We start from the raw sequence: 16,160 nt of genomic DNA, 5'->3' as shown, positions 1-16,160 counted from the left end.
GTTTCCACAAGATTTCCAGCTTAGGAGAGCGGCGTATGGGATGGGGGGGGTCGAATCCCTGCAGCGCCCCCCCCCAGGGCTCCTCCGGCTTTGGCTTCGGATCCCCAATGGGAGCTGCGGGGCGGGGCCCGCGGCAGCGGGAAGAGCCATTGGCGGCTTTGAAGGCGCGGCGGGCGGGAACCGGTCGCCCAGGAGGGACGCTGCCGGCTATGTGGGACGGTAAGAGACCCCCGGAGACACAGCATCGCGCCCCGAAGTCAAGGGTGGCCTGTAGGAAGCCACCTCCGAGGCCTGTAAGGTGACTTTTCCGCCACTGCCATAGTGCGGGGGTGGCGCTCGGTCTTAGACTGGGCGGGCTGACGCGCTGGAGCGCTGGAGGCTGAGGTGAAAGGGGGCGGGGAGATTGTCGTGACGTCGACCGGCCCGTGGTGGGCGGGGGCTTACGTAGGGCATGCGTCAGCTGTAGCCACGCCCCGGTATGTCACGTGTCGAACCTGGGCTCCTGTCGGAGGAGTGGATTTTACCGGTTTGCCACCTATGGAGTTTTAATATATATATATTTTTAATTTTACTTTATTCATTATTGCATAGGGGAGAGAGTGAGAGAGAGACACTTGCAGTTCTATTGCGTCACTCTTGAAGTTTTCCCTCTACGGGTGGGGACCAGGGGCTCAAACCTGGCTCCTTGGACACTGTAGTGTGTGTACTTAACCAAGTGCGCCACCGCCTGCCCCCAAGTTTTGATTGATAGTTACTTAATTTTGATTTGTAGCTAACTTTGACTCGGTCTTCTTCCTCCTCCTGCTTTGCATTACGTATTCCGCTTCTTGTTGCAGCTCCTGACGACATAGATTTACCTAAGAGGGACGCTATTTTTTATTTCTTTATTGGGGAGTTAATGTACATTCAGCAGTAAATACAATAGATTATACATGCATAACACTTCTCAGTTTTCCACATAACAATACAACCTTTTTGGACCTGTATTTTCCTCACCCCCCATCCACCCCAGAGTCTTTTACTTTGGTGCAATATGCCAATTCCAGTTCAGGTTCTTACTTGTGTTTTTTTTTTCTGTGACCTTGTTTTTTAACTTCTGCCTGAGAGTGAGATCATCCCATATTCATCTTTCTGTTTCTGAATTATTTCACTTAACATGATTTCTTCAAGCTCCATCCAAGACAGAGGCACTGTTTTTAATAGCTGAGTAGTATTCCATTGTATATCTACACCACAACTTGCTCAGCCACTCATCTGTTGTTGGACACCTGGGTTGCTTCCAGGTTTTGGCTATTACAAATTGTGCTGCTAAGAACATATGTGTACACAGATCTTTTTGGATGGGTGTGTTAGGTTCCTTAGGATATATCCCCAGGAGAGGAATTGCAGGATCATAGGGTAGGTCCATTTCTAGCCTTCTGAGAGTTCTCCAGACTGTTCTCCACAGAGGTTGGACCAGTTGACATTCCCACCAGCAGTGTAGGAGGGTTCCTTTGACCCCACACCCTCTCCAGCGTTTGTTGCTGTTACCTTTTCTGATGTATAACATTCTCACAGGAGTGAAGTGGTATCTCATTGTTGTCTTTATTTGCATTTCTCTGACAATCAAAGACTTGGAGTGTTTTTTCATGTGTTTCTCAGACTTGTGGATCTCTTCTGTGGTAAATATTCTGTCTATGTCCTCTCCACATTTTTGAATGGGGTTATTTGTTTTCTTGTTGTTGAGCTTTGTAAGCTCTTTATATATTCTGGTTATTAGCCTCTTGTCTGATGTATGGCATGTAAAGATCTTCTCCCATTCTGTGAGGGGTCTCTTGGTTTGGGTAGTGGTTTCTTTTGCTGTGCAGAAGCTTTTTAATTTGATGTAGGCCCATAGATTTATACTTGCCTTAGTCTTCTTTGTAATTGGATTTGTTTCATTGAAGATGTCTTTAAAATTTTTGTGGAAAAGAGTTCTGCCAATATTTTCCTCTAAGTATCTGATAGTTTCTGGTCTAATATTCAAGTCCTTGATCCACTTGGAATTTACTTTTGTATTTGGTGAAATCTAGTGGTTCAGTTTCATTCTTCTGCATGTCTTAACCCACTGTTTCCATCAACGTTTGTTGAAGAGAAAAGAGGGACCTTTTTCGTCACGAAGAATCTCTTATTTCATGAGAGAGGGAGAACCGGAGCACCATTCTTGCGCTTAACCAACTCAGAACCTCAGGTTTGTTAAGTTTTGCTTTCTTCCACTGAGTCATTTCAGTTATTACCTACATGTCAGGCTGTAAGCAAAAGACATTAAGTAGTTACAGAAATCACAAGAATTCACTCAAGGGCTTTTCATTGCTGATGGTGAATTCTATAGAATGGCGTTCTGCCAACTTCGCCTAGAATTAAGCATGTCTAGAGACACTCTATGCTAAACCTAGGATGGGGGGGGAGATAGCATAATTGTCATACAAATGACTCATGTCTGAGGCTCTGAAGTTCTAGGTTCAGTCCCCAGCACCACTATAAGCCAGATCTGAGCAGTGCTCTGCTAAAATAAACAATTAAAAAAAATAATAAAATAAACTAACCAGGTCTAACAATTCATCTTTACCAGTTCAATATGGATTCTTCAGCTTTACCAGTTCAAAATGGAATTCTTGAGTTTTTCTCCTGCCTTCTCCCTAGCCCAAACATCCCCATCACAGGTTATAGTCATTTCTTTCTTTAGGTAGCCTGGTGATAGCATCTTTGATTCCTCTCTTTCTCTCACATCCCATATCTAACCCATTAGGAAATCCTTTGAGCTCTCTAAATAGATCTAGAAATGGACTTCTTGCTGCCACCTCTGTCTTGGCACAACATTTGCCTCACCTGAATTATTGCAGTAGGTAAGCTTCTGCCCTGCTTCTTAGGCACATTCTTAGAACCATGCCATTGGGTCCTGGTAGGAAATACAAGTGAAAACATACTCAGTCTCTTCCCAAGCTCCTCCAGTAACCAGTTGTCAGAATACAAGCGATGATCTCTGCCTTCATTTCCTCCAGCTTCACTGACAGCTACTTTTCTCAGTCTATTAAAAGCCCCAGGACATCTGTACTTGCTTGCTATTCCCTCTACCTGGAAAGCTTGTCTACCAGTTAGCCACCTGATATTCACTGTTCTGCCAAGATTGGCTCAAATATCAGCTTCTGGATATGGCTTGTTCTCCCTCCCACTCCCACTACCTCCATCTGCTCCATTTTCTTTACTGATATTTTCCTCTAACACTGCCCTACTTTATCCACAGCATTTAACACTTTTGAATATATATATGTTGTGTTTTTCCTATTGCCTCTCTGTCCACAATAAATGAAAAAGCCCATACTGTCAGAGATTTTTGTTGTTTTAGTTAAAGATGTAACTATCCCCTATGCCTAGAGCCTGAAACACACTGGTATTCTGTACTTTGTTAAATGAACCTACAAATAATAAATTGATGATTTACATAACATTACCATTAAAAGATCACACTTAGACTAGCAAAATTGCTCACCTGGATAGTGTGACAGCTTTGCCATACTCACAACCCAGAACTTCACTGCACTGAAGGAAACTTTGGTGACTGTTGTATTTGTCTCTTTGTCTCTCTGTCTGAAAAGAGCCCAAAGTGGTGAGGCCCTGACAATGTCAAATAAAAGAAAATAGATAAAAGAAAGAAAAGAAAAATATCATTACTCTAGATAAGAGAGAGATAGCACTAATTTTTTTTCAGACTTAATTTATTTCATGAAATAGAGACAGAGAGGCCAGAACAGCACTCTGGTATATTCAGTACCAGGGATCAAACTCAGAACCTCTACCATTCAAAGCTCTACCACTATACCAGCTTCTAGGCTGCTAGAATGCACTAATTTTTTAAAAAATATTTATTTATTTTCCCCTTTTTTGTTGCCATTGTTGTTGTAGTTATTGTTATTGATGTTTTCGTTGTTAGATAGGACAGAGAGAAATGGAGAGAAGAGGTGGAAGACAGAGAGGGGGAGAGAAAGATAGACACCTGCAGACCTGCTTCACCGCTTGTGAAGTGACTCCCCTGCAGGTGGGGAGCCGGGGGCTCGAACCAGGATCCTTATGCCGGTCCTTGCGCTTTGCACCACGTGCGCTTAACCAGAATCCCCAGCGCTAATTTTTTTTTTTTAACTCTAAAACAAATTTAAATATACAAGGGCCAGGTACAGTGCACAAGGACCCAGTTTCCCCTGTAGGGGGAAAGCTGTGAAGTAATGAAGCAGTGCTGCAGCTGTCTCTTTCTCCCTCTCTATCTTCCCTACCCTCTCGATATCTGGCTATATCTATCCAATAAAAAGAATATATATAGTGGTCCAGGAGTTGGCTCAGTGGATAAAGCACGGGATTCTCAACCATGAGGTCCCACATTCAATCCCTGGCAGTACATGTATCAGAGTGATATCTGGTTCTTTTTCTCTCTCTCTCTCTGCCTATCTTTCTCACAAATAAATAAATTCTTTTTTAAAAAGTATATATATGTACATACATATGTAAAAATAACTTGAGGAAATAAAGTAATCCTCCTGTGCTGTTTGCAGATTGCCAGAAACGTTTGGATATTTAACCTATATATCAAAATCTTAACTAAAAAGTAAATTAAACTCTGTATTTGATTAATACTTTGTTGTGCTGTTTTTGTTTTTATTAGAGTCAAAGAGATGGATGAAACTATTGCTGAATTTATCAGGAGGACCATCTTGAAAATCCCAATGACTGAAATTATGGAAGTCCTAAAAACCTGGGACTTTTTGTCTGAAAGTCAACTGCAGTCTACTAACTTCCGGCAGAGGAAGGAAGTTCTTATTCAGGATTTGATTCGGCTTTGTGAGGTAAAATGGTTAGTCTAGAACTCCATGACTTTTTCTTTCTTCCTTTGGTTAAAATAAGGCTTTTTTTTTTTTCCTCCAGGGTTATTGCTGGGTTTCAGTGCCTGCACTATGAATCCACTGCTCCTGGTGGTCATTTCTATTGGATAGGACAGTGAGAAATTGAGAGGTGAGGGGGAAGATAGAAACCTGCAGACCTGCTTCACTGCTTGTGAAGCAACTCTCCTGCAGATGGAGAACCGGGGACTTGAACTGGGATCCTTGTGCAGGTCCCTGCGCTTCATACTGTGTGCTTAACCTGCTGTGCCAACATCCACCCCCAAAATATTTTTTTTTTCCCTCCAGGGTTATTGCTGAGATTCCTACACTAGTAGTGCCTACAGTACAAATTCACTGCTCCTGGAAGATATTTTTTCCCTTTTGTTGCCCTTGATGTTTATCGTTGTTATTATTATTATTGTTGTTGTTGTTGGGTAGGACAGAGAGAAGTGGAGAGAGGAGGGGAAGACAGAGAGAGGGAGAGAAAGATAGACACCTGCAGACCTCCTTCACCACCTGTGAAGAGACCTGCCTGCAGGTGGGGAGCCGGAGGCTCAAAGTGGGATCCCTGTGCCACTTAACCCACTGCGCCACCACCCAACCCCCCCCAAAATAAAATTTTAAGTCTGCTGTAAAATTCTGAAACTATGAGGGCATATTGGAGACGAAACTTATTTTTGAGTTATTGACATATATAATGCTCAACTAGAAAAAAAGAACTTCATGGGGAAAAAAAAAATACAAGTAAGGGTTGGGAAGTGGCACTGTGGATAAAGCCTTGGACTCTCAAACAATACAAATCTAATGAGTAGTATTTTATCTTAACCCATCAGATTGTCAACAATGAAAAGTAATAATACTCAAATATGTTTCAATTGTGTGGGCAGATGGGGCTGGATAGTGACACACCTAGTAAAGCACACATTATAGTGCAGAAAGTCCCAGATTAAAGCCTGAATCTTCACAAGCAGTGAACCATTGCTGCAGATGTCTGTCATTCTCCCTGTCCCCCATTCCCCTCTCAGTTTCTGTCTGTCTCTATCCAATAAAATGAGTAAAATTAAAATATGTATATTAAGAAATAGTGGGAAAATAATTGTGTGGGGAGATACCTTTTTAATATTTTATTTTATTTTTTAATTAGCGATACTGGGTGAGTATTAATTAGTATTAATTAATTAGAATATTGTTCAGCTCTGGCTTGCAGTGGTGCTAGGGACTAGGACCTCAGAGCACCAAGCATGAAAGTCTTTTGTATAACCATTATGCTGTTTCCCCAGCCTAAGAAATACCCTTTTTTACATAACTGCTTATTTATTCTTTGTTTTTAATTTCAGACTTTCAGCAAGGTAGCTTGTATAGTACAAAGAATTCCATATCCACTGTACCCTCCCTCATGCACTTTTAAATAAAATACTATCCTGGGGAAAGGTGGAAACATGCCCCTATAAACATTTCCTCAATAAAGTGATATTGGAGTTGATTTTTTTCTATTTTGTTTAATTTTTCTTATTTATTTATTTATTTATTTATTTTGGATAGAGACAGAGAATTTGAGAGGAAAGGGGGAGACGAGAGAGAGAAAGAGAGACACCTGCAGCACCTCTTCACTGCTTGTGAAGCTTCCCCCCTATGGGCAGGGGCTGGGTTCTTGAACGTGGGTCCTTGCATACTGTAACCCACACACTCAGCTAAGTATACCACTGCTCAGCTCCCTATTTTTAAAATTACATATCTATGTATTTATTTATTATTGAATAGGGGCAAATTGAGAGAGGAGGAAGAGGTAGAGGGAAAGAGTGCCCCCCTTTTTTTATTTCTCAAATATAGTAAAAGACTGGGCTAGAAAGATAAAGAATGAAAGAATAGGACACAGAATTGGGAATAGGGTCTTGATTATGGTGATTTTTAAAAATTTATTCATCTATTGGATAGAGACAGAGGAACTGAGATGGAAGGGGAGATAGAGAGGAGGAGAGAGACACCCACAGCATTGCTTCATTCCTGCAGGTGGGGTCCAAGGGCTTGAACCCAGCCAGGCTTTTGGTAACATGTATTTTCAACTGAGTGTACCACCAGTGCACCACCAGTGACTCTTTGATTATACAGTCACATGTCAAAACTTACCTAGGCATGCATGTTAAGTGTAGTTTGGGTGTCTGGGAGATGACTCACCAGTATAGTTCACATTTGTGACCCCCTCGGCCACCACACAACACAGAGGTTTCACAAGCAGTGAAGCAGTGCCTTGGTGTCTCTCCACCTCCTGTCTCTCTCACCATCTCTTTCTCCTTTCATCCTCTATTTGAAAACATTCAGATAAATAAGCACACAAAATAGTTTGTCAGGAATAGTGGAGTTATGCAGGCTTGAAGTCCTGGTGGAGAAATAAGAAATAAGTAAATGCTATTTTTCTATATCAATATTACCTCAACAAAGTTAAGCAAAATAGACAGTTAAATATAGCAAGTGAGGAGTAGATTTGGGGAAAATAGTTTTCAGAGTAAGTGCCAAGACAGTGATCAGGAGATTGGAGTTGTTATTAACTGGGAGCTAAGTCTGGTTTAAGGAAACCTTAAAATGATGTAAATGAGGTAAAACCAAACCTTCTACCACATTAACAAAGTAATTTATCTTTTCTTTCAGGAGAAGCATGCCAGTCTCAATGACGCAGCCCTCTTAGACCTCCTTTGTAAGTCTGGGTTTATCTTTAACCAAGCCACCTTTAATGAGAAAGGCATTTTTTTTAGGTAGGGATTCTGATTCTAGAATTAAGTAAAACTGGTTTTAAAATCTAACTCTGTCACTCACCAGGTTTGTGACTTTTGCCAAGCTACATCACCTTTCTAAGTCATAGCGTTCTCGTAGTAAAGTAGAGATAATAATAGTAAGACCTTTCTGTTTCTGGCCATTTCTATCTCAGTAGAAAACAGAGTGAGGTGCACCGCAAGCAAAAACAAGAGTGCTCCAGAGAGGTGAGCAGCCCTGAAAAATGCACATGAAGGAGAACATGTGGTACCTGACATGCTAGTTAAATGCAGTACTCTATGGAATGGACCAAGGAGGAGTAGAATAAATGCTGAACATCTACATTTGAATAATTATAATTTTTTATCCAGAACAAACTTGATCCCTATAAAGTATATATTTTGAATAAGAACTTGTACAACTTAATGAATTATGTTATTGTCTCTGGTTTTCATAATATTGAAAATATATGCTACTTGAAAGTCGTTTGGTAGGATAGTACTAAGCTCTTCTTCCTCCTTTCAGATACTCAGCGTCATCGGCACCGGAAAATTTGGGATGTCTTCCAGATGAGTAAAGAACCAGGTAATGTCTTCCATTTATTTTTATTTATAAGTAAATAAATAAGAGAAAGAGAGGCCAGAACACCCTCCTGGTGTTCTGAACCCAGGGCCTCACACATGCAAGTTCTGCACTCTGCTTACTGAACACTTACCTAGCTGCTATTTTAAATTTTAAATGAAACATTTATATTTGATAATTTGACAGTTTGAAAATGAATAATAGTTATGATCCTCTTAAATCTTTTTTCTTATATAAGGAGATGATTTCTACTCATTTGTAGGAAAATGAAAAACATATTTGGTGATACTACATCAGAGGTACCAATAACATTTGTGAGATTTGATCATTACTGATCTTTGAGATTGTATTAGATACATACTTTCTAGACTACTTATTAAGTCTACTTGTTGAAGACCTTACAGCTCCTTTGTTTTGATTTTTATTTTCACTTTGACAGGTGAAGACAGTGACCTTTTTGATATGGAACAATTCAAAAGTTCATTTAAGAGAATACTTCAGAGAGCATTAAAAAATGTAAGAATAAAATTTATCTGAATTTTAATGAAATATAATCTCATGGCATCAGTGCACATAATATTTGCAACTACCTTGAATTGGTTTGGTAAGACTCTACCTTAGTTACTATCTACACTATTCTATCCCATATCAAAGATAAGCTATAATTATTTAAACATTTTCCTCTCCTTCCTCCTAATTCAGGGCTCTTGATCCTTGTAAAACCTCAGTGCTTCCTACCATGAGATTTCTGAGGGAAATTATTAAAGTTCCTTGCTTAGGCCTGCAAATAGCTCACGTGGATAGTATGTTGCTTTGTCATGTACATAACTAAGGTTCAAGCCTTGTCCCCACTTCATTGAAGAAAGCTTAGTGCTTAGACTCTCACTCTTTCTTCCTCTCTCTCTATGGTGTCTCCTTCCAGTGATGGGAGTCCCATTAGCACATGAAATAGTATGGTTCCTGTGCATGACCCCCAACCCTCTTCACAATTTATCTTCACCTTTCTCAGGAGTACAGCTGCCAGCAGGGCCTCCAGATCTTGGCTCCATCCTGGTAGGCAGACCAACTGGAGTTCTTCCAGTGACCTTGCTAGTAATTGCCTGGCTCCTAGTTTTGATATCAGAAGACTGTGGACAACAAAACCTCCCTTCACTGTTAAAGGAGATGATAAATATCAATTTATAGATGCCCAGAATTCTAGCCACAGAATTCAGATTAACGCCTGCCCTTTAATAACTGGGTTAAGAATCAGGCAGGCAAAGGAACAGAGCATCTGTGGAGAGGTGGGTGGAGCCCGTGGCACAGGGATTTTTGAAAGAGACAAAGAGTGTGTGTGTGTGTGTGTGTGTGTGTGTGTGTGTGTGTGTGTGTGTGTGTGTGTGTGTGTAAGAGAATAAACTATACACTGTAGCAGTAAAACTATCTGAAATGTAAGTCACCAAAAAGTTACCAAGAAGAAACAAACCAAAGACAGTGTTTTCGCTTTCACAAAAGAAGGAAAACTCCTGCTTTTCTAATGCCTGTATATCATGTTTTCTGATAGTCTATGTGAAATAGATCCTTACCGGGATCCTTACACCAATTCTTGACTTGGCAGTTTTATCTGCTGTAAGCTTCATCTGATTTTCATACTAATCTTTGTTCTAAAGTGTTTAGTGGCTTGTGGGACTATGGACAGTTACTGGCAATTTATGGGAATTAGAAAGTACTGTGGGGAGTCAGGCAGTAGCACAGTGGGTTAAGTGCATGTGGTGCAAAGTACAAGGACCGGCGTAAGGATCCCAGTTAGAGCCCCGAGCTCCCCACCTGCAGGAGAGTTGCTTCACAGGTGGTGAAGCAGGTCTGCAGGTGTCTGTCTTTCTCTCCCCCTCTCTGCATTTCTCTCTGTCCTGTCCAACAACGACATCATCAGTAATAACTACAACAATAAAACAACAAGGACAACAAAAGGAAATAAATAAATTTTTTTTTTAATTTTAAAAAAAGAAAGTACTGTGGTGGGAGTCGGGCGGTAGCGCAGTGGGTTAAGCGCATGTGGAGCAAAGCGCAAGGACCAGCTTAAGGATTCCGGTTCGAGCCCCCGGCTCCCCACCTGCAAGGAGTCGCTTCACAGGTGGTGAAGCAGGTCTGCAGGTGTCTGTCTTTCTCTCCCCTTCTCTGTCTTCCCCTCCTCTCTCCGTTTCTCTCTGTCCTAATAATGACGACATCAGTAACAACAACAATAATAACTACAACAACAATAAAAAGACAACAAGAGCAACAAAAGGAAAAATAAATAAAATTAAGTAATTAAAAAAAAAAAGAAAGTACTGTGGTTATAGGGCCCCAGGTTAGCCAAACCAGTTAGGATTCTGGGTAGGACTCATCATCCAATTTAAGCTTAAGGAATGGTCAAACTTAATTCTATGAAAATGCTATATCTTTACTACTGCAGGATGCTACTTACTAAGTAGTTAATTTTCTAGGGAAGACAGTCAAGTCTCTGGAGATCTAAAGTATCTGAGAATTTTCTTTGCTGCAAGAGTGTGAGATAGCACACCTGAAAACAATCTGAGCTGGGACTATACTGTGTGAAAATACAGCTCTCCTAGCCTGTTTATTTATTAATATTTATGTGTTTATTTATGTATTTATTTTTTTTACCAGAGCACTGCTCAACTCTGGTTTATAGTGGTGCTGAGGATTGAACTGGGACTTTGACCCTCAGCCAAGAAAGTCTTTTGCATAACAGTTAATGCTATCTTCCCAGTCCAACCCATTGATTTTTAAAGGTATTTGGATAACACATCAAATTTTTTCTTCTTCTCTTTTTTTAATTAGTGATTTAATAATAGCTTACAAAATTGTAAGATTACAGGGATATAGTTTCACATTGTACCTTCCCCCAAAGCTCTGTGACCCTCCCATTTCTCTGTCTTTGTATTTTTTTAATTTATTTATAAAATAAAAATTATCGACAAAACCGTAGGATAAGGGGATACAGTTCCCACCACCAGAGCTCTGTATCCCATCGCCTCCAATGAAAGCTTCCCTATTCTTTATCCCTCTGGGAGCATGGGCCCAGGATCATTATGGGGTGCAGAAGGTGGAAGGTCTGGCTTCTATAATTGCTTCTCCACTGAAAATGGACATTGGCAGGTTGACCCATACTACCAGCCTGTTTCTATCTTTCCCTAATGGGGCAGAGATCTGGAGAGGTGGAGTTCCAGGGTACATTGGTGAGGTCGTCTGACCAGGGAAGTCAGGTTGGCGTCATGATGGCATCTGCAACTTGTGGCTGAAAAAGCATTAAGATATAAAGCAGAACAGATCTAGAATAGTAGGTCTGGCAATTAGTGCAGTCTAGAATGTTCCTAGCTAGCTATGGCTGTGACAGGGTCTCCACTTCCTTAGCATAACTGACTCCATCTTGACCTGAACCTGAACCTGTGCAACCACTTTACTTGCCAACAAGGAGTATATCTTAGTGTTCTCAAATTATTGATTAATTGTTGATTGTTTCCATAATGGTTGTCCTGACTGCAGTAACAGACTGCCTTAACCACCGCATGTTGGGTTTCTGTAACCTAGCTTGCTTCCTGCACCTACCCCTATAAATGTTTGTGCTACACTGAACTCACTGCACTCTGAGCAGCGCTTTTAGCTGTGAGTGTAGTCACCGGCTGCCTTAATAAAGACTCTCAAATTTGACTGAACTGGTCTCAGGTGGTCTCTTGACGCTTACCCCACAACATGACCACAGAATGTGATCTCAGACCTATGGGGATGCAGAGGTTACACAGGCTCCTGTGCTAAATATGGGCCCCAGATCAAATTGATGGGGTTTAGAGTTAACAGTATTGATATACTTTTCCCATATTTGGGAGCTACTCTCTTCCCTGACCCAGCTTTCTGGTCCTTTTTCCAACTCTGACACCATCTTCCCAGACAATACTTTGGTCTACTTGCATGTTAGCTGTTGGGCTCAGACAGAAACTAGTTAAGTCATGGACCCCTTGGAATAATACCTAAAATAGACCTACTAGCTTTCTCCAAAATGGAGACCCCCAAAATCTTACCTATATTCTTGCCTTTTAAAGAATTTTTATTAGTGTTTTTACATTGGCTTACAAAATTATAAGATTTAATGGGTATAGTTTTTTTTTTAATTTTCCTTTTTGTTGCCCTTTTTATTGTTGTAGTAGTTATTGTTGTTATTGATGTCATCATTGTTAGGACAGACAGAAATGGAGAGAGGAGGGGAAGACGGGGGAAAGAAAGATAGATACCTGCAGACCTGCTTCACCACCTGTGAAGCAAAACCCCTGCAGGTGGGGAGCTGGGAGCTCAAACTGGGATCCTTACTCTGGTCCTTGTGCTTCACCCCATGTGTGCTTAACCTGCTGTGCTACATCCCGACTCCTGGGTATAGTTTTATACTCTTATATGTTGTGTATGCAATTCACTGTCCAAACTTGCAATGTACCACACCTTTTCTATCTGTATATCTTTCTTGGAGCCAACTGTTCAGATCTTGGCCACTGTTTTTATGATTTGGGTTTTTTTTTTAATTATTCACAGTTATTTATTTGTTTAATTTTATTATATATATGTATATATATATATATATATATTTTTTTTTTTTTTTTTTTTTTTAACCAGAGCTCTGCTCAGCTTTGGCTTATGGTGGTTGGGGGATTGAACCTGGGACTTTGGAGCCTCAGGCATGAGGGTCTCCTTGCATTATGCTATCTACCCCAGCCCTAATTTTTTTTAAACTTATTTTATTTGATATGATAGAGAAATTTAGAGAGACAGACAGACAGACAGACAGACACACCTGCAGACCTGCTTTACCACTTGTGAAGCTTTACCCCTGCAAATGGGGCCTGGGAGCTTGAACCCAGGTCACCATGGTGTGTGCACTTAACCAGGTGTGCCACCACCTAGCCCCACTTTTTGTGTATTTTTTTATAATATTTTTACTACTTATTATTGGATTGAGAGAGGAGTGAGGGACCTAGAGAGATAGACACATGCAGCCCTGCTTGTGAAGCTTTCCGACTGCAGGTGGGGACCAGGGACTTGAACCCAGGTCCTTGTGCCCTGTAATGTGAGCACTTAGCCAGATGCACCATCACCTGACCCCTTATGTATTTTCTATATCAACTCCTTGTCAAATATGTGATAAGCAAATATCTTCTCCTGGTTGCTAGGTTACCTGTTTATCCTTGTGGAAGGTTTGGTTGCATTTTGTTTTGTTTCACTTTTCCATTTATGTCTCTAACATTCAGGTCCTGAAGTATGTTTTCTTCTACATATTTTGTAGTTTCAAGTCTATTATACAAATCTTTAATCCATTTTTAGCTGATTTGGGTGTGTGGTGTTAAGTAATTGTCTACTTGCATTTTTTCACATGCAGCTGTGGTCTTCCCAACACTACTTAAGAGACCAAACTATTGATGAGAAGCATCATCTCTCTAGAAGAACATACATTTTGACATGTACACCAGTGGTGCATCTGATTCATGGAGGTCACCCCTCTCTGAGCTCCCCATTTAAAGTATCCTGACTCTGGACTAGACAGATAGACTTTCTATATACATGGAATGCTACCAGTTTTCTTCTAGTAAACAGGCACATTCATCTACTACATTCAGTCTCTTGTACTTTTATTTTACCTTTTACTGTATTTTTGTGTTTGTAATATGACACAGAGAGTCTTTTCAGAATAAGACCCTATCTTCTTCCATTCAGGCTATCAGAAGTACACTGAGCACCTCTTAGGGCTGAGCTGTACTTGAAAAGGACACACTACTCAGCACCTGTTTGTTTTAAACAAGGGAGTGTGTACCTTTTCATTTCTTTTTTTTTTAATACTTATTTATTTTCCCTTTTGTTGCCCTTGTTTTTTTATTGTTGTAGTAGTTATTGTTGTTATTGATGTCATTGTTGTTAGATAGAACAGAGAGAAATGAAGAGAGCAGGGGAAGACAGGGGGAAAGAAAAATAGACACCTGCAGACCTGCTTCACCACCTGTGAAGCGACAATCCTGCAGGTGGGGAGCCGGGAGCTCAAACTGGGATCCTTATCCTGGTCCTTGCGCTTCGCCCCACGTGTGCTTAACCCGCTCCCCCCAAATCTCTCTTCTCTCTCTCTCTCTCTCACACACACACACACACACACACACACACACACACACACACACCCTGCAAAGCCTTCTGAAAGAGGAAGGAAAAAAGAAAGCAAACAACTTCCAGTCAGGGTGGCATCAAATATTTTCATTATTTTCTTTTAAACAGAAAGAGTGAAAGAGACCATACCACTGAAGCTTCCTTCAATATAGTAGGGGTCAGGCTTGAACCTGGGTCATACACGTGGCAAAGCATTACATTATCCAAGTAAGCTATTTCATTGACTCAGGTTTCATTATTTTCTTGGGCTTCTCCAGAAAAAATTATATTCCTCTACCTGCATAAATTTATGAAGGCAGCCTTACAAATGAGATAACTGCTTTAAAATGAAATCTTTTCAGCGGGAGTCGAGCGGTAGCGCAGTGGGTTAAGCACAAGGACCGGCGTAAGGATCTCGGTTCGAGCCCCCAGCTCCCCACCTGCAGGCAAGTCACTTCACAGGCGGTGAAACAGGTCTGCAGGTGTCTATCTTTCTCTCCCTCTCTCTGTCTTCCCCTCCTCTCTCCATTTCTCTCTGTCCTATCCAACAACGACATCAATAATAACTACAACAATAAAACAACAAGGGCAACAAAAGGGAATAAATATATTTTTAAATCTTAAAAAAAAAAGAAAAGAAAATAGAGGAAAAGGCACCCATGTCTCAGTCCGTGTGCAAACAATAAGGACCTCTTTCACACCTAAAGCATTGTGTTGGTGCCACAATGATAATTTAATTAGGAAATTTGAATTTCTTTTTAATAAGGTGACGGTCAGCTTCAGAGACACTGAGGAGAATGCAGTTTGGATTCGAATTGCCTGGGGAACCCAGTATAAAAAGCCAAACCAGTACAAGCCTACTTATGTGGTCTATTATTCCCAGTCTCCGTATGTCTTCATTTCTTCCTCTCTGCTGAAGAGTACTCTTCCCCTTCTGGGTCAGGTATGGAACCAATTTCTCTAAGCTACAATATTACTATAATATATATATTATAATTATATAATATGTATTACACACAATTCTATAATAATATTAAGCTTATCCCAAAGGTCTGTGTCAGTTTAAACTACTCAGTGAGCACTTTTTTTACATACTATATGTACTTTTTAAAGAAGCAGGAAGTAGGACTGGGTGATAGCTCACCTGATAGAATGTACTGCTTCCATGCTCAAGGCCCTGGATTAGAGCTCAGACAGTACATGGGACTACCTTGAGGCACAAGAAGAGCCCCATGGGTGTTGAAGCATTAATCTATGCTGTCTTCCTCTCTCTTTCTCTGAAGGAAAGAATAAAAAAGTTGGACAGGCAGGCCTATCAGCAGTGGTATTGTGTATGTACAAGGCCCTGTGTTTATTCCACATTAAGTAAAGGAAGCAACAGGACCTAGTGCTATTCTGTAAGTGAAAACTCAGAAGAAAGCATTAGTTTGGAGTTCTTCATTGCTGTCTTAAACTATACAGATAATGAATACTTAATATAAACACTTCACTCAACATAAAAGTTTCTAAAGATAAACAGCCTTTAAAATTATTCCCTATGGTGGAACATGATGATGATTTGGCTGACGGTAAAATATACCTATCATGGGGAAACCTCCACCACTATAAACCAGAACTGAGCAGTGCTGGGGGGCGGGGGGGAGTGCACCACAAAAAACCAAGGTGGTACAGAGAATCTATAATTTTTTTAATATTTTATTTTAGTGAGAGAAAAAGAGACTGACCCCAGGGCACTGATCAGCTCTGGTTTATAGAGATTCGGGGGATCAAACCTGGAGCTCAGTGCCT

At 40.7% G+C, this 16,160-nt stretch overlaps 1 protein-coding gene across 1 annotated transcript in view; it reads left to right on the top strand.

Moving 5' to 3' along the window:
- The first annotated feature begins 15 nt into the window (after positions 1–15).
- Positions 16–16,160, top strand: part of CENPN (centromere protein N) — a 33,294-nt gene continuing 17,149 nt past the window's right edge. The window contains exons 1-6 of the mRNA XM_007516625.3: positions 16–219; positions 4,673–4,853; positions 7,536–7,581; positions 8,163–8,222; positions 8,659–8,735; positions 15,139–15,315. Coding sequence (XP_007516687.2) covers positions 41–219; positions 4,673–4,853; positions 7,536–7,581; positions 8,163–8,222; positions 8,659–8,735; positions 15,139–15,315 — 720 coding nt within the window. The 5' untranslated portion in view covers positions 16–40. The remainder of the gene's footprint in view (positions 220–4,672; positions 4,854–7,535; positions 7,582–8,162; positions 8,223–8,658; positions 8,736–15,138; positions 15,316–16,160) is intronic.

Source organism: Erinaceus europaeus, chromosome 2 (assembly GCF_950295315.1).
Source record: "Erinaceus europaeus chromosome 2, mEriEur2.1, whole genome shotgun sequence".
In the NCBI taxonomy this organism is placed as follows: Eukaryota; Metazoa; Chordata; class Mammalia; order Eulipotyphla; family Erinaceidae; genus Erinaceus; species Erinaceus europaeus.
Note: the sequence above shows the minus strand (reverse complement) of the source record. Positions and strands in the feature narration are given on the sequence as shown.